General features: G+C 37.2%; 3 protein-coding genes and 3 non-coding genes across 9 annotated transcripts; all 6 read right to left on the bottom strand.

The window, feature by feature from the left end:
- Window positions 1-334: 334 nt before the first annotated feature.
- LOC103940956 lies at window positions 335-1,632 on the bottom strand. The gene is made up of 2 exons (XM_009351133.3): window positions 1,262-1,632; window positions 335-1,079 (listed from the first exon to the last, which is right to left on the bottom strand). Exons 1-2 carry the CDS (start codon window positions 1,561-1,563, stop codon window positions 599-601), a joined length of 783 nt encoding a protein of 260 aa, XP_009349408.1. The 5' UTR covers window positions 1,564-1,632; the 3' UTR covers window positions 335-598.
- A 7,047-nt stretch (window positions 1,633-8,679) lies between these two features.
- Window positions 8,680-8,784, bottom strand: LOC125472631. The gene has a single exon (XR_007254549.1). It is a non-coding gene; the product is annotated as a small nucleolar RNA Z266 (small nucleolar RNA).
- An 819-nt stretch (window positions 8,785-9,603) lies between these two features.
- On the bottom strand, window positions 9,604-9,690 carry LOC125472633. The gene has a single exon (XR_007254551.1). It is a non-coding gene; the product is annotated as a small nucleolar RNA snoR116 (small nucleolar RNA).
- Window positions 9,691-9,763: 73 nt separating this feature from the next.
- Window positions 9,764-9,850, bottom strand: LOC125472634. The gene has a single exon (XR_007254552.1). It is a non-coding gene; the product is annotated as a small nucleolar RNA snoR117 (small nucleolar RNA).
- An 886-nt stretch (window positions 9,851-10,736) lies between these two features.
- LOC103940955 (metal tolerance protein 10) lies at window positions 10,737-14,617 on the bottom strand. 4 transcript variants are annotated; one of them, XM_009351132.2, is made up of 6 exons: window positions 14,392-14,617; window positions 13,031-13,143; window positions 12,490-12,735; window positions 12,228-12,308; window positions 11,429-11,662; window positions 10,737-11,278 (listed from the first exon to the last, which is right to left on the bottom strand). In XM_009351132.2, the coding sequence occupies exons 1-6, from the start codon at window positions 14,588-14,590 to the stop codon at window positions 10,856-10,858; spliced, it is 1,296 nt and encodes a 431-aa protein (XP_009349407.2). In that variant the 5' UTR covers window positions 14,591-14,617; the 3' UTR covers window positions 10,737-10,855. The 4 variants fall into 4 exon arrangements, with proteins under 4 accessions (XP_009349407.2, XP_048430038.1, XP_048430039.1 ...); XM_048574081.1 differs by lacking the exon at window positions 14,392-14,617 and adding an exon at window positions 13,678-14,162; XM_048574082.1 differs by lacking the exon at window positions 14,392-14,617 and adding an exon at window positions 13,687-14,162.
- A 4,692-nt stretch (window positions 14,618-19,309) lies between these two features.
- LOC103941711 (metal tolerance protein 9) lies at window positions 19,310-22,219 on the bottom strand. Its single transcript, XM_018646103.2, has 6 exons — window positions 21,968-22,219; window positions 21,507-21,619; window positions 21,058-21,303; window positions 20,778-20,858; window positions 19,932-20,165; window positions 19,310-19,854 (listed from the first exon to the last, which is right to left on the bottom strand). Exons 1-6 carry the CDS (start codon window positions 22,164-22,166, stop codon window positions 19,510-19,512), a joined length of 1,218 nt encoding a protein of 405 aa, XP_018501619.2. The 5' UTR covers window positions 22,167-22,219; the 3' UTR covers window positions 19,310-19,509.
- Between the last annotated feature and the right edge of the window lie 2,771 nt (window positions 22,220-24,990).

Here is a 24,990-nt window from a genome sequence, read left to right as displayed (position 1 = left end):
AGAAAAATCAAACCAGTTCTCACATTGGACATAGCAGAAATGTCAGGGATGCAGTTAGTTAGACAGCAGTTTCTGTTAAGAAATGAAGCTTCGTGGATGTTATCAAGCAGAACATTTTCCGAAAGCTTGATAGGCTTGAAGTAAAGAAGCGAAAAGGTCACAAGTAGAGATAGTTTTGTACTATGGAAATGTAAATCTGGAAGAGATTAACATAACTCCGAGTAGAACATACGCATGTTTGATATTAGTGATGACAAGAAACTACTGATAATAGTGACCGGACCAGACAATCAAGCGATAAAGGAGGCAGAATCGATCATGTAAAGCAACATTATAAACGCAAAACAAAATTTATATAATGAAGCAAGATTTCATATATGGTATTCCGACCTGTATAAGCTCAAAAAATGTACCCTCGCTTCTTTGCCTCCACCACCACAAGAAGTATATTGAACTCTGCAGGATCTCCCTATGTATATACAACCTTGTTCTTCAGCAAAAACCATGACCTGCTATCTACCAACATATACAAAACGTAGTGCACAAGTTCATATACGTTGCTTATTCTACCGTATAGATTAATATCTTAAGTAGCTAATCAGCTGACCAAACCATCTTGTGGAAGCAAGTAACCATCCCGATTCAAAGTCCCCCTCACTGCTCGATAAAACTCCAACCACGAAGATGAGTACGCATCCGCAGGACCCCACAGAAATGTCAGGTTAGGACTTGCAGGGCAAGCTGCTACTAAGTCTAACACTGATGCAGCTGGTTTGAGCTTCTGTGGAAAGTTAAACGCCAAGTTATCGACTTTATGTTCATATATTTTGCCCTTTCGATCCAATTTATACCGCGAGGTGCCCTGAAACTGTCCTTTCGCTTCCCATGGAACCCGAGGAACACCCTTCATGTTCCACCTAATCAGTATCACATTCTCCGAAGGCTGCCAAATCCTATATACCTCGAGGGAGATATCGCGGAACAGAATCTTTCCATGAAATCTCAAAGCCCAGAAGATCAATTTGTAATTCTCAATGCCAGTAAATGTGTTCAAAGGATCCGTAAATGTTATATCATCCCTGAAATTCATCAAATTCCACAAATGAATCCAAACAAATGTAACTCTACATTTCCAATAACATATCAAATGATTACATCCATCAAATTTCTAAAACTATCAAATTTATTAACAAATTTACGAACTTTCTGACAAACCAAACACTATGAAAGAAAATTTAAGAAACCCAGATGAGAAAATTACCTATAAATATCATAATTAAGGTCCTTGGAAAAAATCAAGGGGACATCTTCACGAAGCGTCCGTACGGCCAGGCCAAGATTGACATAAAAGTCGTCCCTTTCCTGCTTATCCTGCGCAACCTTGGAGGTGTTAAGCTGCGCACCCTCCGACAAAGTGGGCGTCTGCACGCTGGCGAGAGGAGAGAGGTGAAAGAAAGAAAAACTGGGTTTTGTCTGGGCGAGCGTTTGGTGAATGGGTTTTTCTTTGGTTTTGGTTTGGAGGAGTGGGGAGGAGGGAGAGAAGTTTGGTAGCAGAAAAGCCATTGCTTCCCTGTTATTCTTCAATTCACCTTCTCATGTGGAGAACTTTATAGAGAGAGGGAAAGGCTTTGGAGTTCTAGAGAGAGAAGGGATGATTTTTTGAGAGTTTCGTGTTCTCCGTGTGTGGGTTGGAAGAGGTAGCTTAATTTGATTTTGGTGTTGTATATTTGGGAAATTTTTTTATTATGGCCGGATTACGGATAATACGTCCGTGTTTTGTGTTTTTATATAAATAATTAGAAATTATGTTCTTTAAATTATTAATCCATGTTCCGGTTATATTAAAAATCTCTAGGTATATTGAGTGGTTTTGAACGTGGCCATGAATATGTCTCGTGTTCCGATTGATTGGAAGTGCTTCGAAGTTGAAAGCGGACAAACTGAAAGAAATATTATTTGTGGTTCTTGCACTTTTTCCCCCTGAACTTTGCACTATTTTGTTTCAATTTTTATTTGAAATCAAAGAGATGCAAAAATCTTGTTGCTCCCAAGCCCCTTCAAAAACTTTGTTAGCATCTTAAAATTTTCTTTTTACCCATTTTTCTTTGCAAGCGTGAGGATTGTCATATTTATTAACGAGTTAATATTTTTTCGTGCAAAGTTGGATATATCATACATGGGCTTAGCTAATTTAGCTAGAACATTATGTTTTCCGTTCTGCACTTAAGATCTTTCCTTTCTTTTCAACTTTTAGTTGTAATTTTTAATTCATTCATCGAAAAAGAATTGAACCCTAAAATTTTTATCTTCAAGTAATTAAAGAATATTTTTTCCGACATTCAAGGTCTTCCATTTGATTTTCTCCTCTTTTAATATCACTTGTAAGAGGAAATAAAAGATAAAATCCTAAACTTTCACAAGTGATATTAACAGAAGAGAAAATCAAATGGAAGTTTCAACAATGAGAATGATGTTTGTTTCACGTTTCATGAGCATTGAATTCAAACACATGTCACACATAATAATATACTAGTATGCAATCTTTATCCAAGAATCCTCCTTTTACTAGAAAAAGGAAGACGATTGTAAACTTGCTCGTTAGACCTTTCGGTATTAAACTAAAGCATATCTTCCTTTCAAATATCTCATAAGATCCAAACCCATTTAAACGGTTGATTATCCTAGAGTATATGATCTTTCTTTTCAATCAACTACATCGCAGGTTCAAACTCTCCTCAATGGTAATAATAAAAAATGATCAAAACCCATTTTCTTGTTGGATGCTAGGAGGATAGAAATTGAAGAAGATAACGAAATCTTATCTCCAAAGGTCATAGACCAAATCTAAGTTAGAAATGTACAAGTACACAATTGTCTATGAGGTGGACTCATGCCTAATTGTCTACCTTAGTTTGATTGGAATGTAGAGTACGCAATGACAAAACAAGACATATTTTTAGCTATGGTTTCTGGAACTTCATTTATTTTACTCTTTATAACTTAGAAGTCATCATTTTCCTTCTTAAAACTCAAAATTCATTCCATTACACTTTTGTTTGTGGACTCTCTCTTCTCCCTGAAACTTATAAATCGCCTTCTAAAACATATATGAGACTCAATACCCAATAAATTTATGTCACATGTGCAATAAACTTGATTATAAATCTCCATTATGCATCAATATTCAACAATCAGAGAATATTAAATTTAAAAGAAATTGAAGAGATGAGAAAAATAAGAAAGCAATTGATTAGTCTGGCTCACCCAAATCAAACCCACAAAAACTAACATATCTAAGGCAATGGGCGGCGAATTTTGAGTTTTATAGAGACGACTTTCGAGTTTCAGGGGATAAACTTGGATCAAAATCGAGTTTCATGGGGCAAAGTGAAGTGGATTTTGAGTGGGAGTAAAGTGACAAATTTTGAGTTAGAAAAATTTTATTTGAATCTATATAACCTCATTTTACACCCAACTTAAATTTTAAATGTAGAATTGTCTTTTTTAACCTATTGCATAATTACTATTAAGTACAAGGTGAAAATAACAACAAAACCAAAATTTATCAATAAACCCACACTCAATAATTAAATCCTACCATCACACAATATTTATCGTACGTTCATTCTGGCTAAAACCCTAAGAGCTCTCGTTTAGAAAAACAAATTACTTTTATCGACGGATGATGATTTTGAAGTTTTGAACCCTCCATCTTAGGTATGAATCGATTTATGCAAAAAAAATTAGTTTGATTTCAATTTTTTTTATAGTTGAGAAGATGAGCTTTTGAGTTTCGGTCGGTTTTTGGGTTTTGCTACTACTTCATGTTACCATTACAATTAGAAACTAGTACCCATCTCTCCTTTAAAGGCAGAGTTGGTAAGTAAAAACGATCCTCTCTCCCAGTCAGCTTAATTTTCATTCGTCATTAGTCTTCTTGCTAGCTTACTTGTTAACAGACTTATCTTCTTAATTTGTAATTCAAAAATTGTCATTTTTCTTCCTTTTGAGAAAAGATAAGTTACAATGGTAAAGGTCATGCATAAAAAATAAAATAAATAAATAAATAAATAAAAAATAAAAGTCTGTAACATCCTCAACAGTTACAAATATATGGCATCAGTTAGTCAAAATAGATTTATAAACCTCTTCAAAAGTTGTCATTTTTCGTCCTTTTGAGAAAAGATAAGTTACAATGGTAAAGGTCATGCTTAAAAATAAAATTAAAAAGTTTGGAACATCCTCAACAATTACAAATCTATGGCATCAGTTAGTCAAAATAGCATTTTATGACAAAATCAAAGTCTTCGTGAGTTTTAATTCACGATCATCAAAATTGAGAAGATGAGTTTTTGGGATTTTATTTATTAAATGGGTGTAAAGATAAATTTACATTTTGAATTGGATTTACGAGAGTAGTTTAGGTAGTAAATTTAAGTTTAAAAAGATATTAATTCTTTAATAAAAAATAATATAATTGTAGCAAGTAAGTTAGGTGTAAAAATATGTTATATGTGTTCAAATAAATTTTTCCTTTGAATTACAAAGAGCAACTGAGATTAAAATCGAGTTCCAAAAGACATACATAAAAATAAGGCACAAAACAATGCAAAAGGTTAAGAAGCGATTGCAAAGAATCTTCAAATTGAGAAAGCACGTTCCTTTTAGAATATACCAATTGTGAGCTAGGCAAACTTTTGAGTCACAATCGGAACTAAATCACAAAGATTGTATGAGAATGTTCTTTGAATTTCACAAAATCCCGCGCCCATGATCCCTAATTAAATTATATTGATAAGTCCTTCAAGGTTGAAACTGCAGACAAATTACAAATTTCTTCGAGGTTTCAGCATTGGCGAAGCTAGGTCCTAGGTTAGACTACCTTCAGAGTTAAAACTTAAAATTTTTTACTCAAAAAATTTAAGTTTTAATCCACAACTGCTTTTTTTTACTTCAACCCTTATGGGTTAAATATTTAACCCGAGATTACTACGGAATGAATTTATGATAAATTTTTTCTTAAAGTAACTTTTTCTAAATTAAAAATTATGTTGACTATTTTAACTTAATTTCAAGAACATTTTAAACTAAAAATATTTAAATTTCGATAAATATTGAAAAACAAATAAATCAACGTCATAAAACTTGTGGAACACTATGAAAGAATATAAAACGCATAAAAGAATTTGTTTTAATTATTTTAGACATTGGATTTAAATTAAGACCGTTAGATTTTTTTTTTTTTTAACCATTGAACTTGATCATATTAAATCTTAACCGTTAAAGTTAATGAACTTATAATTATAAATAAAAAAAATACACATATACCACTAACTCAAGTGGAAAATTCTAGCTTAAATTTGCCTGTAAAAATGAGTTTTGAATTAAAATGTGACAGCCCGTCCTGAACTTTTGTACTGTTAGTGTGAAATGATGATTTTGCCCCTGGACGTTATTTTGCATTGTAGGGTGTTGTTTGAATTGTTTTTGTTTGTGGGTTGCCATCTAGACCTCAGCCACACACACTCACACCCGTGGACCCTCTCTCTCTTCTCTCTCTCTCTCGAATTTTCTTCCATTTTCTTCCCTTTCCTTTGCAAAGGTACGGACGAACTTCAAACTACCTTCTTTTGTCACGGATCGACATTGAGGAGTTTACCTTTGTCTTCCTTGTGAGCTCAGGAGCTCATCCATACCCTTAAATCGACGTGAGACCTTCGAAAACCCTAGAACCCGTGAACCCAGTTTTGGTGCATTGTTCATGCACACGTGATCGTGGGGTTTTTAGAAGTTTTTAGGACGTTAGGGAGCTTTAGAACCTTCTCACGAAGTTCATGGAACAATTTTGAAGGTTTTTGGACGTTGGGAAGCCCAGTTTCAGTGAGTTGCAGGTTTGGTTGGAATTTCGAGGTTTCTCCGGAGAGATTCCGTTGGTTTTAGGTCCCCAAAGTGGTAAGGTTTTGTTCTACTTGTTGTAAGCTTCATTTTGGTACAAATTTCATGGAATTTGGTTGAGAAATGAAGAAGATATTAAGGTTTAAAGTTTTCCTAGTTTTCCGACGAGAAATCGAGTTGCAGACGGCGGCGAACGGCGGCGATCGGCAAGGCTCACCAGAGAAGGAGGAGAATATTCCGTCAGAGTTAACGGAATATTCTAACGGCATCAGGTAACTGCCGTTATTGTCTGCTAGGGTTTTAACGGAATATTCCCTAATGCCGTTAGGGTTTCACACTCATGTCAGGCACTGTGCCCTCGCATGGCCGGCACGTGGTGGTGCATGGGAGGTCAGAAAATTATTTTAAAATATGGGGATGTTCGTGAGGTTGTGTAGATCATGTTTGTATATTCAAACACCTCATTTGAGTAATGTATGAGAAGTTATTATCTAAGGTTGGTTATGTGCATTAAAGTGATGGTTTTATAGTTGTTTTGCATATAGGTGAGGACTATCCAAAGAACTGAGCGCAGCTGCGCGAGGCTCGGGGCTTACGACCCTTATACGTATCAGTGAGTGAGCTTTTGGTTTTCCGTATATACCTATATACTTGACTATTTTTCCAGAAAATGCAATTAAATGTTTATATGTTTTAAATGACATGCCTAGCATTTGCATATTTAGTTATGCATTAATAGTTGCATATATGTATGCTTTGGTCCTGCGTAGACGCTCAGGTAAGCTAGGTGAGTATGTTTGTTAGTGATCGATGTGGTGATGATGAGATTGGGTTATAGCTTATATGCCTGTTTCTCGGTGATTGTGCTCTGCCAGAGTAGGGCTTAGCCTTCACGTGATTGTTCACCTCCCACACTACACGCTCACCTTGGATCCAAGGCAGGTGCCAGCCTGTCGTACAGACCACAATAGGTGGTCCGACTCGTAGGTGACTTGCGATACATCGCACAACCTTCACGTGATCGTAACACTAAGTGTATTTATATTACACCAGCCTGTCGTTGCAGGATAGTGGTTGGGGAGTTATAGTTTCAGCGTACATGTCACTTTAGGTGACTCTGGCTGACGTGTTGATATTATCAGCCTATTATGATTTATGCTATCTCACCTGCTTGATACATACATTGTTGCACGGCATATTTTTCTGGCATGGCATATTTGAGGTTTATCGTTTTTAGCATGTGTTGAGATACGAGTACGTATGATATTTTCTGTAAAGTATACGGGTTTTATAGTGAAGGGTTAGTATTTGTTATTGAAATGGTTTGAAAAACAAACTGTTTTTTTGCCCACTCACGTTTTTTGTTTTGCGCCCCTCCAGGTTTTAGGTAGCGAGGTCATGGGTGGCGATCGAGGCAGTTCTAACAGAGCACCCTCCATGTAGGATTTTCTAGTAGTTACTTGTGTAGTGTCTGTTTGTTATGGACTGCACCTAGGATACTTGAACTCCTACTTTGCATTTTCCTTCCGTGTTTGTCATTTACACTCATTGATCTTTTTATTGTAAATTATCTGGTTGATTTTATTTTCCTCGCATTTTCATTCTTTTACTTCTGCTTTGTGCACTTGGCTACGTCACACTTACGTGACGGCCAACACGCTCCAGTTTTTGGTTTGGGATGTGTCATAAAACTCATATTTGACTCAAGAGTGGAGCAAATTAGAGTGGATTTAGAATCCAACATTTGAATTTTTCTCCTAAGGTTGGAATCCAAGGTGCTTCGGTCCTAGGGTTAAGATTCCGAGGTGCTGAGGCATCAAGTTTAAGTTTCTTGCCCTCCCGTGCCCTCCTGTTTTGTGTGATCACAGTTAAGCCACGTCAACATTTTATATTATTTTTTTATAGAGATAATAAGACAAGAATAAATAGTTACATAAAATGTTGACATAACTTAACCGTGATCACACAAACAGAAAGGCACGAGAGGGCAGTCGAAAGTGAGAGGGCAGACAATCCTTGTCCGTGCTTGGACTCCACCTCAAGCCATCTCCAATCGAATGAGGATCAAAGGACTATGTTTAGCCCTATAATCCTGCAAGAGTGATATTTTAATGAACAATACTATATCATATTAGGTTGACATCACCGACTTCAAATGAAATGCTAAACTTGTTTGGCCCAAAATCTCTAACATCTCATCCCAACAAAAGTTGAAATTATAACAATTTGGGCCTCACGCAAATTCCTAGTCTTTGGGTACTTACAACCAAGGAAATAATGTTTTAACGAATAGCTTACAGGTACTATTTATTTTAACAAAACAAACTATACTTTTATCTTAAAAATTCAATCCTAGTACTATTCCTTTACTCTTTATTTTATCTTATCATTAAAACTTAAAATTTTCAAATACCTCTTCATTTTCATTTGTTTTCCTCCAAGAAAACGAGCAAAGACAGCATCCCCTACGTATTTCTTCCATTCAAATTCTGCAACTTCTAATCCAAATGATTGTTCTGTAGTATTTGTTTGTTCTTGTTACGCGTGGCCCTTAAGATCGCTTTCCTTTTTACCCATGGAAACGTTTTGAACCATAGCTGCGCAATAGTGTGAAAAACTCCATCGGGAACCATAGCTGCGCAATAGTGTGAAAAACTCCATCCGGAAGGGTTTCTTTTTTAGGGTTTTCCTTCTGAAGGTTTAGTTCACAAACACGTAGGTTTATGCTAATTTGAAGGTTTAGTTAACTAATTTCAGCAATAAACAAGATACATATATAGAGATGGAAAGCAAGTCAGACAAATCCAAATGCCTCAAATAATTGAGTTCATGAAAAAAGATTTCTCCTTTTTTCACACATCTAATTGAATCATCACTCTTGCCAAATCCCACTTCCAACTCAAACAAATTCTTTAAACAAACTGCCAAAAAACCCCAAACAGGACTCAGATTTAAAATGTTACCCACCTAAGATGGAGACATTTACACATTAACAGTTTACCAAATGGTTTAGAAGCACCCCAATTGACTGAAATATCAAATAGCATGCAACTATCTGCCTTAGGGTTTCAAGAAAAATGGGGAAAAAGAGCTCCAAAACCCAAAAGGAAAATAGAGCAATGACTCAGAAAACCGAGGTGGGAGGAGAGGAGGGTTTCAGAAGGAAAACCCTAAAGAGACCCTCCCCGATGAAGTTTTTCAGTATTGCGCAGCTATGACTCAAAACGCTTCCATGGGTAAAAGGGAAGGCGATCTTAAGGGCCACGCTTAACAAGAACAAACAAAAACTACAGAACAAGCATTAGAATTTGAATGGAAGAAGACCAGAAAACCCTAATTCCCGAAGAGGCAGAGGAGGCGGATCAACAGCAGAAGGTGGACATATATATGGGATGCGACCAATTAAATAACACAAATACAATTAACTTGAATTTTTAATTTGGATGTGGGAACATCTGAATGCATAAACCTTTTGGAAGTAAAAGGCAAATGCTAGAATCTCAGTTCCATCTTCTTATCGGCAACGTACAGCACTAATTACGCTATCAAAACAAGCGAATCAGAGACTCTAATTTGTTGCCTTTCCAATCACCCAACCCAACAAATACCCATGCTTTCTCAATAACCCAATTTACCCAATCGAAAAAAGAAAAAAAAAAAGAAAGACACAAATCACCGCAAAAATCTCACAAATTTTGAATCATAATAAGGCTCAGAGTGTAAAGTTGGCATCAACAAGCCCGAAAACCAGAGCTCTCAAAGTTTGATGGTATACAGATTTAATCATCACCGCCTCTCTTTGCCAAACCAAAAAAAAACCTACCAAAAATTCAGACAAATTAAAATACTTTATCAGAAGGGTAAGAGGCGGCCTCAGAGGGTAGTGATTGAAACATCAAAGATACCAAAACATCTCAGATGGTACGGACAATACAATATCAAAACATCACAGGCCAATTTCATCACCACAAAAATGACCAAAACAATAATAATAAAAAGAGAGAAAGAGAAAGGGTTGAAGGAGGCTGGAGGTTTGCTTTGCTGTGATGATGGTGTGAGTCCGGAGGTGGGTTTAAATACTAGTGAGGAGAAAGAATCGAAACCCTAGTTGTGCTAAATTACCATGATGGCCTTGGTTCAGATGGGTTTGGTTTTGTTGTGAAGCCCATGGCAATCTTAAAGAACTTAAAGCCCATCTCACACAATGGTGGCCCAAATTGCTTTTATAGGAACTTGGGATATGAAGGTTGGTTCATGAGTTTTGCTATTCCTTGATTAGTTTGCTTCCATGTAGTCTAGTGATATTCCTGTTTACAAGTTTGTTAAATCTTTTTGTCAAACTATGTTGTATGGAAGAGTTTTTATGTTTCAAAGTTGTTAATCCCCCTACTCATGAACCAAACGCCACCTAACTGATTACCTTTCTTATTATTTCCAAATGATCCGAGTCAGAAAACGAAAAACAATGTCTAACCTTATTCATTTCGTACATGACTTGATACATTAATTGGCCCTTAGATTATGCTCGAGTGTTCAAAGGAGCCTCTTAGACATGGAAGTGTTGCGAGTTGTGCATTGCTTGATTGACAAGCAATGAAGAGGTTGAATGAGTGATTCCAATTGAGGGAAGGCAGACAAGTTTAACTGTCACGTGGTATCTCCAATCAAAGTCTTGTTAATACGCTTGTTATAACAAGACTAAAAACGTATCAATCTGTGGCCGCGTGACTCTTGCCCCGAAAAACTTCTCTTTTATTTAGACATTTGGGAAGAGCTTAGCATATCATAGTTGGTGTGTGTTAGTGATTGCTTCATCAAATAATGTAATTGACCCCAATAAATGAGCAAATACTCACTATTGACAAAATAAAAGCCACACAGGAAAGGTAATTCCATAAAATTCTACAAACATTTGGTTGTACAAGCAAATAGATAACAATATGAAAGGACAACCCACCGCTTACTTAAAAAACTTCGGTCTGTGAAAAAACATAGCTCTACAAGTTACTACCATCTTCACTACCGCTGTCATCGTTATACATACACTGTTCTTGTGTTCCGGCCTGTGAGTGAACTCAAAATCTATATGCACAAAAGCCCGTTCCACTTCAGGGAGTTGCTCGAGCTTCTCTTGGAGAGTCTCGCCAATGTTGTGCGCTTTGTTCAGTAGCATGTCTTCTGGCAAGACAATGTCAACCTCCACAAAGTAATGGGAACCAAATGTGTACGCCCTCACTGTATCGATGTGCTTGATTTCTTCGTGGTGGTTCCATATCAAGTATGTCAACTTTGCCAAAAAGTCGGGTGGTGCTGTTCTTCCAATTAGCGCATGTACATTCTCCAAGACCGTCTTTGTCCATGTATTAATGGTATATAGTGCTATCTGCATAATGTGTTCGAGAATGAAGTTAACATTACATCAACAACAAAGCCTTTTCCGACTATGTGGGGTCGGCTAGAGAATGAAGTTAACATTAATGATTAAAAAGTACAGCAGATCAGAGGGAGCGAAAATGGTAAATGAAGAACTTACTATAATAGCACCAGTAGGATCAATCCACCAGAAGAACCGGACAGCTAGGACTGCTGCTGCTAAACCAACTGAATTAGTAATGACATCGAAAAAATGGTCTTGTGCATAGGCCCGTACAATTTCATTCTTAAATCTACGACAGTAGACCATGAGCACAAACTTCACTACAGTGACTGAGACCATGATGCCAATCATCCAATTCTCCTGCGTACTATTCATTTTTGCAGGCGGTGACTGCACCCACAAAATGATACAAAGGATACAGCAGCAACATTAATTACAAAACAAGCTAAATTAAGATCTACACAGTAACCATATATTTACACCAAATAATTGCATATAGGACCATGAACTCCGTTCATTTGATGAAGAAAAAACGACCTAGTGATGTCAAATAGACCTATCTGTTGTTTCTGATTTACATGAACTCCAGTTTTAACTATCAGCACTAGGATGACCATAAAAACTAGCTAGAATGCAGCAAGTGAAATGTGAGGACATAATTAGACAATCGTTTTTACATAACGAAGCAACTCTGGCCAAAAGAAAAAACGATCAGACAGAAATAGGCTAAGAAACCATCCCCAGGATTGAGATACAAAATATCAGTTCCAAATAAAACTGAAAATCTAATGTTTTGTTTCCACAAAGACATAATAGAAGACAATTAAAAGGGAACACCGGAACATATCAGAGCTTTCACAGAACCCATAAAACAGTCTGAAACCTGGCAGATGCCTTCCTAGTCCAACTTCAAAGATGGAGTGCGAAGAAAAATATAAAAAAAGGTGTCACCTGCCTGTGAGACGAGTTCCCGACCAGACTCAATCAATATTTGCAGTCCAAGAGTAGCCATAACAGATGCAAAGACAATGATACCCTGCATGATCAAACACAATTAAAGATATACACACAAAAAATAAGAAAATGGCGAATCAAGCCGGACAAGAGATCCAATTGAAGAACACAGAAAATATGCAGCTCCAATTCATCCACTCATTGTGGGAACAAAGACCCAACTATTTCCAAAATTACCATTGTTATCAAGCTTGATAACTTACCACTGGTTGCATACGTTTCTTCCCAATAGGATAGCGAAACTGGTTGGAATTTTTCATGGCATTAGCAGTGAACCACAAAATAAAGCCGGATAAGAGATCCAAGAGGGAATCCAAGGTAGAGGCAATAACTGCCAATGATCTGCTCATAATTGAAGCATAAACTTTTGCAGCAAAAAGAACCAAATTAGCTATGTTTGATGCATGAACTGCCATCCGCTCGCTCTTCGCTAGCTGCTTCATTTGATCCTGAGAAGAAATGTATGCAAAAGACACGAGTTTAATCGAGAAATTTGTCATTCCAAGAAATTTCACGCTGTGAGAAACAACTCATTAACCAGACTTGTGCACTTATATGTCTAATGTAGAGAAAATAAAATTCAAGGATAACAAACTGCTAAGACTTGGCAGCTTCTGTGCCCTCCCCCTCAAAATATAACTACAACGCATTTAATTCCACAAACTGAAAATAAAGAAGTACGAAAATAAAATTCGAATATCCAAATCTCAATACAAAGAGGGATAACACACAAATTGAACAAACCTCTGTAAGACTTCCGGGCAACCAACCCTCATCAGTCATGGTCTGCATCTCAGTGAACCCTTCAAGAAGCCTTTCTTGTTGCTTGTAATATTCTTCAACCTTGTACTTTTTCCCTGAGTTTAAAAGCCAAAGCAAGAAAAATTCATGAGCCCCATGATATTTGGCAGTGAGGAAAAAGGCCGTAAAACCAAAAAGCGAATGACAGTGTCCTAAGTTTATCATTATTGATAAAACCATTACAGGTTAATTCAACATGAGGCCCATAAAGTTCAACAAAATACATCAAGCAATTAGTATGGGAAAATTTGATGGATTTCGACAGCGTTCCTCTAAATCCTCAGCAGTGGTAGCTTCACTATCGAACACAAAATTATTCACGAAAAATATGCAAGGGAACTCTTGAGACAAGTTCAAGGTCAATTAAAGTACATGACTTACAAACTTGGAAAGAAAAAAAAAAAAAAACCAAAGTATAAATCATGTCAAAATATCAAAACGTTTACGAAATTTTCATCTTTCGATGATCTCCCCAAGCACACTGAACATCCAAAATTAGTAATCACCCTTTAATTAATTCACTCTTAAGATTTTCCACTTTAACAAGAATCTTGGGTTAGGTCCAAACTAATTCTCTCTGCTTGAGAGACCTTTCTCACCACCGCTTGTGTGAGGGTTCCACTTCCGATGGGTGGTTGTGCTTTCCTTGTTCTGTTGTCTTCCTTTTTGCTGTTTTTCCCCTGCTCTCCTTTCCGATCTGCCCCATTTCTTCATACCCCCGTCGGCGTTTCTCCTTGCTCATCTCTGCTCCGATCTGCAGCCGCTTCAAAACCGCGATTTGTTGCGGTACAGGTGCTCCTAGTTGGATGTTGCAACGGTGAGGCGTCGGTTGGTTGGTGGCGAGGGTTTGTGCTGGTAGGGATGCTCGGCGGCGGGTGGCTGCAAGGAAGCTTGGGTTTTCTTTGTTGTATTTTAGGGCTTGGGCCTTTACTGTTTGTTGGATCTTTTGCGCTAGTTTGGCAGGTCCTGTTTTGTTTTTGTTTGTTTATGCTTCTGTATCTTTGCACCTTGTACTGTTCCTTTGTGTTTGGTAATGAAATTGACCCACTATCCTTTCCAAAAAAAACAAACGAAACAACCCTGTTTTTATTTTCTGCACACAATCCAAATCTTCCATAAAGTTTGAATCCTCTTAAAATTATGCATTAAGAAAAATAATTAACACCAAAGAGCCCAAGAACAAAGTGAATTTTGCAGATAAACCCCACGATTTAATCTTGACTTAATACGACCAAGATTACTAACATTGCATGCAATACAAACACGAAACAGGTAAGAAAGAAAACGACGAACAGAACCCTTACTGGGGGCGCAGAGGCGACGGAAAGCGAAACGACTCCGTCCACTGTCATGGTCGTCACCACTAGTACCGCTCTGCTGGGGCAGCCGGAACTCCTTAACATCGAGTCTCCACGATGTGTTTCCGTCCGGCTGTACGGCGTCGTCTTGTGAGACCAGAAACGGTTCAGTCCGGCCTCCTGAAGTAGGCGAACTAATCTCCATTGTTGTTGGGGATTTTGGGGACGCAACTTCTCCGGAAATTTCCAACTTAATAGGATATGTAACCACCCCCACTTTATACGTGGACTGAATTACTATGACCTCGTTTGAATGTGTTTTAAAATGACTGAAAACGTTTTTTATGAAAATATTTTTGAAAGCAATACTTAGTAAAAATGGTAATAAATCCTGGAAAAAAAACACTTAAAGTTCTTCCTACCTGGTGCTTCTCATTGAAACCTAAAAATATTTTCTCTACAAGCGCTTTCAGTCGTTTTAAAAACACATCCAAACTAGTTATATATAAGTATATCGTTTATAACTTTATACGTCTAAATTTATTTAGAAGCTTTTAAAATTAAAATAATAGTTCAAAAAGGTCACTATCACTACTAAGGAGAGAGATTCGAACTCAAGACCACAAGTATAATTCTACTTTTTTTGAACAAAATAAATTATAATTTCAAAAACAAAAAGAATTAATCGAGTTATCATTATGGTAGCCTTTTTTTATGAAAATGTTTTTTAAACTAATCATTGATAAAAATTTGAGCAAATTTTTGAATAAGCATGGTAAACGCTTTTAAGTTATTTTAAAATAATTGTCTTTCATTTATAAGGGTTTGATTTCAAATTTTCCTAAGCTATAATATTTTAAAAGAAGGTTGAAAATAACCCCAAAAATATACGTCGCTAAGGAGTGAGGCCACACAAACCGTTAGGCGGCACGAACAAACAAAACTATTAGAAGTATTGTCGTTGTACAGCTTGTAGATGTATCAAACTATCTTCACTTGTAAATTTGAAATTTTAGCTTTGACTCAAATCCATGAGGAGTTTGATAACTATCATGAGTGACTCATTGTATAGCTTGTAGGGGTAGCATCAAATTGATTGATTCAAATTGTCTTGGGCGGTTAATTTGGTTTTGATCAAGAATAAAATAAAATACAAATTAATAGTCAAACCAAACCAAACAAATCATATATTTTAATTATTAATTTAATTTATTCATAGGTCTTCCTAAACACATTATAAGTGTCAACATATTATACTTGTAATGACTATTAACAATTAGTATATTTATTTTTACCTTATGCTTATGTGAGTTTGTAACTAATAAGTCATTTGGTAGCGTCAGATTTTAGTTAATTGAATCTTAGTCTTAGTCGGTGTTTTAAAAATGAGCCTCGAGGCGTGCCTAGGTGACTTTGAATGTGGGGTGATGAAATTGCATCCGTCCAATGAGAGTAGGCGAAAACTCGCTAAACGTGGCTAAGGCGTACCTAAGGCACTCAATTGGGTGTCAATTTTTGTGTAAGAGTTGCCGGAATATGAAAATCTTTATGTTGAATTTGAAAGTTTGCTCATCTCCATGGCGGAAAAAATGCATGCTCGTCCAAGCCATCTGTGGCATCACCGTTGGCTCATCTAGTTTATGGTATTTCTCTTCTTAATATCGAAAGAAGTAAAGCGTTATTTTGAACTCGCACACTCAATGGTAATGATTGTAATGTGGAACACGAACAAACAAACTATTGGAAGTGTGGTCGTTGTATAGCTTGTAGAGGTATCAAACTATTTTCACTTGTAAATTTGAAATTTTAGCTTTGACTCAAATGCATGACGAGTTTGATAACTATCATGACTGACTCATTGTATAGCTTGTAGGGGTAGCATCAAATTGATTGATTCAAACTGTTTTGGGCGGTTGATTTGGTTTTGATCAAGAATAAAATAAAATAAAATTTAAAAGTCAAACCAAACCAAACAAACCATATATTTTAATTATTAATTTAATTTATTCAGAGGTCTTCCTAAACACATTATAAGTGTTAACATATTATAATTGTAATGACTATTAACAATTACTATATTTATTTGTAATTTATGCTTATGTGAGTTTGTAACTAATAAGTCATTTGCTAGCATCAGATTTTGGTTAATTGAATCTTATTTTTAGTCAAAGTTTTAAAAATGAGCCTCAAAGCGTGCCTAGACAACTTCGGATGTGGGGCGGTGAAATCGCATTTGCCCAATGAGAGTAGGTGAAAACGCGCCTAAACGTGGCTAAGGCGCTCGATTGGGTGTCAATTTTTGTGTAAGAGTTGCCGGGATCTAAAAATTTCTCTGTTGAATTTGAAAGTTTGCTCATCTCCATGGTAGAAAAAATGCACGCTCGTCCAAGCCATCTGCGGTATCATCGTTGGCTCATCTAGTTTATGGTATTTCTCTTCTTAATATCAAAAGAAGTAAAGCATTATTTTTTAACTTGCACACTTAATGGTAATGATTGTAATGTGGAACACGAACAAACAAAACTATTATAAGTGTGGTCGTTGTATAGCTTGTAGAGGTATCAAACTATTTTCACTTGTAAATTTGAAATTTTATCTTTGACTCAAATGCATGATGAGTTTGACAACTATCATGACTGACTCATTGTATAGCTTGTAGGGGTAGCATCAAATTGATCGATTCAAACTGTTTTGGGCGGTTGATTTGGTTTTGATCAAGAATAAAATAAAATACAATTTAAAAATCAAGCAAACCAAACAAACCATATATTTTAATTATTAATTTAACTTATTCAGAGGTCTTCCTAAACACATTAAGTGTTAGCAGATTATATGTCACATCCCGGCCCGGGGGGGACCACTTCCCGGGCCCGCTCCACCACCGTAGCACGATATTGTCCGCTTTGGGCTTACCATTCCCTCACGGTTTTGTTTTTGGGAACTCACGAGCAACTTCCCAGTGGGTCACCCATCCTGGGAGTGCTCTAGCCCTCTACTCGCTTAACTTTGGAGTTCCTACGGAACCCAAAGCCAGTGAGCTCCCAAAAGGCCTCGTGCTAGGTAGGATGGGAATATACATTTAAGGATCAGTCCCCTGGGCGATGTGGGATGTCACAATCCACCCCCCTTAGGGGCCCGACGTCCTCGTCGGCACATACGCGGCCAGGGTTAGGCTCTGATACCAATGTCACATCCCGGCCCGGGGGGGACCACTTCCCGGGCCCGCTCCACCACCGTAGCACGATATTGTCCGCTTTGGGCTTACCATTCCCTCACGGTTTTGTTTTTGGGAACTCACGAGCAACTTCCCAGTGGGTCACCCATCCTGGGAGTGCTCTAGCCCTCTACTCGCTTAACTTTGGAGTTCCTACGGAACCCAAAGCCAGTGAGCTCCCAAAAGGCCTCGTGCTAGGTAGGATGGGAATATACATTTAAGGATCAGTCCCCTGGGCGATGTGGGATGTCACAATCCACCCCCCTTAGGGGCCCGACGTCCTCGTCGGCACATACGCGGCCAGGGTTAGGCTCTGATACCAATGTCACATCCCGGCCCGGGTGGGACCACTTCCCGGGCCCGCTCCACCACCGTAGCACGATATTGTCCGCTTTGGGCTTACCATTCCCTCACGGTTTTGTTTTTGGGAACTCACGAGCAACTTCCCAGAGGGTCACCCATCCTGGGAGTGCTCTAGCCCTCTTCTCGCTTAACTTCGGAGTTCCTACGGAACCCGAAGCCAGTGAGCTCCCAAAAGGCCTCGTGCTAGGTAGGGATGAGATATACATATAAGGATCACCCCTGGGCGATGTGGGATGTCACATTATAATTGTAATGACTATTATAAGTGTTAACAATTAGTATATTTATTTGTAATTTATGCTTATGTGAGTTTGTAACTAATAAGTCATTTGCTAGCGTCAGATTTTAATTAATTGAATCTTAGTCTTAGTCAGTGTTTTAAAAATGAGCCCTGAGGCGTGCTTAGGCGACTTCAGAGGCGAGTTTAAACAATAGTGAGGAGAAAGAATCAAAACTCTAGTTGTACTAAATTACCATTGTAACCTTGGCACAGATGGGTTTGGTTTTGTTGTGAAGCCCATGGCAATCTTAAGGAACTTAAAGCCCATCTTACACAATGGTAGCCCAAAGTATTTTTATAGGAACTTGGGATATGAAGGTTGGTTCATGAGTTTTGGTATTCCTTTGATAAGTTTGCTTCCATCTATCTATTCATTTGGTATGGTGATATTTCTCTTTAAAAATTTGGTAAATCTTTTTTTCGTACTAAGTCGTACAGAAAAGTTTTTGCATAACGGGTGTTTTGAAGTTGTTAATCCTCCTACTCACGAACCACTATCTATTCCTTTGGTATGGTGATATTCCTCTTTAAAAATTCGGTAAATCTTTTTTTCATACTAAGTCGTACAGAAAAGTTTTTGCATAACGGCTGTTTTGAAGTTGTTAATCCTCCTACTCACGAACCAAACGCCACCTAACTGATTGTCTTTCTTATTATTTCCAAATGATTGCCTTAGATAACGAAAAATATAGTAGTGTCTAACCTTATTCATTTCGTACATCATTTGATATGTTAATTGCCCCTTAGGCTATGGTCTCGTGTTCCAAAGCACCTCTTAGACGTGAAAGTGTTGTGAGTTGTGCATTGCTTGATTACGAGCAATGAAGAGGTTGAATGAGCGATTCCAATTGTGGGAAGGCAGACAAGTTTAACCGTCACATGGTGTCTCAAATCAAAGTCTTATAAATATGCTCGTTATAACAAGAGTGAAAAAGTATCAATCTGTGGCCGCTTGACTCATGCCCCGAAAAACTTCTCCTTTATTTAGACATTTGGGAAGAGCTTAGCATATCATAGTTGGTGTATGTTGGTGATTGCTTCATCAAATAATGTAATTGACATCAAGAAATGAGTAAATACTTACTGTTGAGAAAAATAAAAGCTACACAGGAAAGGTAATTCCATAAAGTTCTACAAGCATTGGTTGTACAAGCAAATAGCAATAACAAAATGAATGCACAACCCAATGCTTATTTAAAAAACTTCGGTCTGTGAAAAAACATAGCTCTACAAGTTACTACCATCTTCACTACCGCTGTCATCGTTATCATACACTGTTCTTGTGTTCCGGCCTGTGAGTGAACTCAAAATCTATATGCACAAAAGCCCGTTCCACTTCAGGGAGTTGCTCGAGCTTCTCTTGGAGAGTCTCGCCAATGTTGTGCGCTTTGTTCAGTAGCATGTCTTCTGGCAAGACAATGTCAACCTCCACAAAGTAATGGGAACCAAATGTGTACGCCCTCACTGTGTCGATGTGCTTGATCTCTTCGTGGTGGTTCCATATCAAGTATGTCAACTTTGCCAAAAAGTCAGGTGGTGCTGTTCTTCCAATTAGCGCATGTACATTCTCCAAGACTGTCTTTGCCCATGTATTAATGGTATATAGTGCTATCTGCATAATGTAGTTAAACGAATGAATAAAAAGTACAGCAGATCAGCGGGAGCAAAAATGGTAAATGAAGAACTTACTATAATAGCACCAGTAGGATCAATCCACCAGACGAACCGGACAGCTAGGACTGCTGCTGCTAAACCAACTGAATTAGTAATGACATCGAAAAAATGGTCTTGTGCATAGGCCCGTACAATTTTATTTTCAAATCTACGACAGTAGAGCATGAGCACAAACTTCACTACTGTGACCGAAACCATGATGCCAATCATCCAATTCTCCTGCGTACCATTCATTTTTTCGGGCGGTGACTGCACCCACAAAATGGTACAAGGATACAGCAACAACATTAATTACAAAACAAGCTAAATTAAGATCTACACAATAACCATATATTTACAACAAATCAGTGCACATAGGACCATGAGCTCCTTCATTCGATGAAGAAAAAAACGACCAAAAGAAACTCCGACCAAAAGAAAAAACATCAGCTAGAAATAGGCTAAGAAACTATCCTCAGGATTGAGATTCACAATCATTCCAAAATAAACTGAAAATCTAATGTTACACTTCCACAAAAATATAATAGAAGACAATTAAAAGGGAACACCGGAACGTATCAGAGGTTTCCCAAAACCAATTCGATCTGTTCATCGATGGCCGGCAAGTTTGATGGTCCTAATGATGATCCTGCACGTATTTCGTGTGATTCTCACTGGCGTCTTTAAAAAACCTTGAATTGACTTGGGTTACAGGTGTGGTTTTGGGTGTATTGACCACATCTTTTGTTGTAACTGGTTATTCCTTACCTCGGGACCAAATTGGTTATTGGGCAGTAAGAGTCTGATACCTGGCAAGGTTCCTTCCTAGTCCAACTTTAAAGATGGGAGTGCGGCGAAAAATATTAAAAAGGTGTCACCTGCCTGAGAGACGAGTTCCCGACCAGACTCGATCAATATTTGCAGTCCAAGAGTAGCCATAACAGATGCGAAGACAATGATACCCTGCATGATCAAACACAATTAAAGATCAACAAAAAACAAAAAATAAGAAAAAGAGAAAAAAGAATAGGACGAATCATGCCGGACAAGAGATCCAACCCAAGAACACAGAAAATATGCAGCTCCAACGCATCCAATCATTGTGGGAACAAAGACCGAACTATTTTCAGAATTGCCATTGTTATCAAGCTTGATAACTTACCACTGGTTGCATACGTTTCTTCCCAATAGGATAGCGAAACTGGTTGGGATTTTTCATGGCATTAGCAGTGAACCACAAAATAAAGCCGGATAAGAGATCCAAGAGGGAATCCAAGGTAGAGGCAATAACTGCCAATGATCTGCTCATAATTGAAGCATAAACTTTTGCAGCAAAAAGAACCAAATTAGCTACGTTTGATGCATGAACCGCCATCCGCTCACTCTTCGCTAGCTGCTTCATTTGATCCTGAGAAGAAATGTATGCAAAAGACACGAGTTCAATTGAGAAATTGGACATTCCAAGAAATTTCATGCTGTGAGAGAATAAAATTCAAGGATAACAAACTGCTAAGAGTCGGCCGTCTCCCTCAAAATATAACTAAAACGCATTCAAATTCGAATATCCAAATCTCAATACAAAAAGAGGGATAATACACAAATTGAACAAACCTCGGTAAGACTTCCGGGCAACCAACCCTCTTCAGTCATGGTCTCCATCTCACTGAACCCTTCAAGAAGCCTTTCTTGTTTCTTGTAATATTCTTCAACCTTGTACTTTTTCTCTGAGTTTAAAAGCCAAAGCAAGAAAAATTCATGAACCTATGATACTTGGCAGTGAGGAAAAAGGCCGTAAAACCAAAAGCCAATGAAAGTGTCCTAAGTTTATCATGATTGATAAAACCATTACAGGTGAACCCCAATCTTCCAGAAAGTTTGAATCCTCTTAAAATTATGCATTAAGAAAAATAATTAATACCAATTCACCAAATAGCCCAATAACAAAGTAAATTTTGCAGATAAACCCCACGATTCAATCTTTGCTTAATACGATCAATATTACTAACATTGCATGCAATTCAAACACAAAGAAGGAAACAGGTAATAAAGAAAACGATGAACAGAATCCTTACTGGTGGCGCAGAGGCGACGGAAAGCGAAACGACTCCGTCTACTGTCATGGTCGTTACCGCTAGTACCGTTCTGCTGGGGCAGCCGGAACTCCTTAACATCGAGTCTCCACGATGTGTTTCCGGGCGGCTGTACGGCGTCGTCTTGTGACACCAGAAGCGGTTCAGTGCGGCCTCCGGAAGTGGGCGAACTAATCTCCATTGTTGTTGGGGATTTTGGGGGACGCAACTTCTCCGGAAATTGCCAACTTATAGGATATGTAACCACCCCGCTTTATACGTGGACTGAATTACTATATAAGTTTATCGTTTATACGTCTAAATTTATTTAGAATTTCTTTTAAATCTATACTTACTATTATTAAATGAACCATCCTTGTTAAATTTTTACCCCCTTTTTTTCTTATTTTGCATTCTTTTTTTATACACAATACTTATATGATGAAGGTAAAATAATAATTTTATATCTTTTGAGAAAATGATAATTATATCTCTATTTTTCTTATTTTATCCTCACTTAACTTTTGATACACAATATTTACGCAAGGAAAACAACTATTATTAAGAAAACCCTCATTGTCAACTTTTTGCCCTTTTGTTCCTATTTTACCTCATTTTTAATACACAATACTTACATAATAAGAACAAAATAATAATTTTATATCTTTTAAGAAAATGATAACCATATTCCTATTTTACCCTCATTTTTCATAACAACCGCGAGTTCTCGGGAACCGGAGGCCTCGTCGGCGTACAGATGCTTCGATCGATTCCGCGTTTTTCTAGCGAAGATCGAAGAGAACCACGAGGGCGACGAAGCCGACGACGATGACCTGGCCGGTAGCGACGAATCCCTAGGATCCGACTAGGACTTATCGGATTTTGAGATTATTAAATCTGCATAAATTGGGGAAGGCAGGTTGTGGATTTGGATGGGAGAGGAGGTTGGTTGTGTATGTGTTTGTGCTAGAATGGACTTCGGACTCGTCATTCGGACTGGTGCAAATATGGATGAGAGACGACGCCCTCCGCCGCAGATTCGTACTGCAGGGAGGACGACGGGAGGGGGAGCAAGGGCGCAAGGAGGATGATGCCTTTCTAATTTTTTTTAATTTTTTAATTTTTAATAATCATGTGGGCCCCCATATTGACATGTGGCGTATAGTTATTGTTCACGTAGACGCCACGTCATCGGTTAATAGAGATTTTGACCAAAAAGTTAAGGGTTGTATGAAAGTGTTCCAAAATTATGACTTTAGGTACTACTTTGGGATGAGAAACCTTCATGTATCAAATATTGAAAACCAAGAAATTTCAAAATAATAAACTGAGATTAACCGCAAAGACGCAAGGGAGGAAGATGTCTTTGTAATTTTTTTTAATTTATTAATTTTTAATAATCATATGAGCCCCATATTGACATGTGGCGCCTAGTTATTATCCACGTGGACATCACGTCATCGGTTAACAGATATTCTAATAGAAAAGTTAAGGGATGTATGAAAGTGTTTCAAAATTATGACTTTAGGTACTACTCTGGGATGAAAAAAACTTTATGTATCAAATGTTGAAAACCAAGAAACTTTAGAGTAGTAAACTGAGGTTAACCTTTAAAATAATAATTCAAAAAGGTCACTATCACTAGATTTTTATTTGCTTGATACTACATACATACAAGTAGTATTTACGGGGGAGAGATTTGAACTCGGGACTGCAAGTATAATTTTTGAGAAATTTTATTTGAACTCTTGTAACCTCTTTCTACACCTAACTTACTCTCTCACCCATATTATTTTTAATTAAAGAATTAATCTTTTCTTAAACCCAAATTTATTACGTAAACTACCCTCGATACCCAATTCAAAGAATCAAGATGTTAATTTCTCTTTACACCCATTTATAAAATAAAATTTCAAATTAAGTAGTTTTGTTTTCAAAGAAATTCGAAAGTAAAAAATCTTATGGGTCCCTTGTAACCCCTCGCAAATGCAATTGCGGTAGCTGAGGCGAGAAAGAGGAGGAAAATTTTCACAAAGCCATAGAGCGTTCATGGCCAGCAATGTCGGACACAGTGCAGATTTGTGTTGGCTATAAATTCTCTCATAGTTTTCATGCAGGTCCTTTTATTTCAAGGGGACTCCTTGGAGATTTGAGTCCAGAGCACATCAACTGACCATGATTATAGAAGGTTGTTGAGACAATAAAAGATGTGGCCTGTAACATAGGTACATCTTCAAGGCTTTTGTTTGTACTTTATATGTTGTTAATTTATTTAATTCGAATGGTTTGAAAGTGAGAGCTGGTTCATCCAGCTTCTCCATCCTTGTTGGAATTAGGGTTTTAGCCATCGATAAAAAAAATTTGTTTTTCTCTATAAGAGTGATTAGGATTTTAGTCGGAATGAACGTAAGATAATGAGTGATGGTAACGTTTAATTATAATGTCTGGGTTTATTAATGAATTGTAGTTTTATTGTTAATTTCATCTTGTAATTGATGGTAATTATGCAAGAGGATAAAAATGATAATTAACATTTAAAATTTAAGTTGGGTGTAGAAAGAGGTTACATGAATTTAAATAAAATTTTCCATAATTTTTTTTTTGAACTAAATGAATTATAATTCCAAAAATAAAAAGAATTAATCAAGTTATCATTATGGTAATGTAACTGAAATTAATCCTTAGTAACAAATTCAAGTGAATTATAAAAAAAGCCTTGTAACCGCTTTATGTCATTTTAAAAGTACTTTCAAATGAGCCAATTATCTTCATTTGTAAGGGTTTGATTTCAAGTTTTCCTAAGCTATGATATTTAAAAAGAAAGTTGAAAATAGCCCCAAAAATATACATTAAGAAGAAAAATAATCATAAAGAAATATGATTTTGTTTCATACGTGAACCTTCCTCATTGGTACTCCTAACAAAGTGGCTTTAAATGGAATAAGTTTTGTTGGGTTGAATCTTTGCATGCCCAACACACAAAAAGATAGCGGCAATATTTCCTTCCCTTGCAAGATGTATAGATA

Source organism: the organism of the source record quoted next, unplaced genomic scaffold (genome assembly GCF_019419815.1).
Source record: "Pyrus x bretschneideri cultivar Hongxiangsu unplaced genomic scaffold, Pyrus_bretschneideri_v1 Contig7, whole genome shotgun sequence".
NCBI lineage: Eukaryota > Viridiplantae > Streptophyta > Magnoliopsida > Rosales > Rosaceae > Pyrus > Pyrus x bretschneideri.
This window is presented reverse-complemented; position numbering and strand designations above follow the sequence as displayed.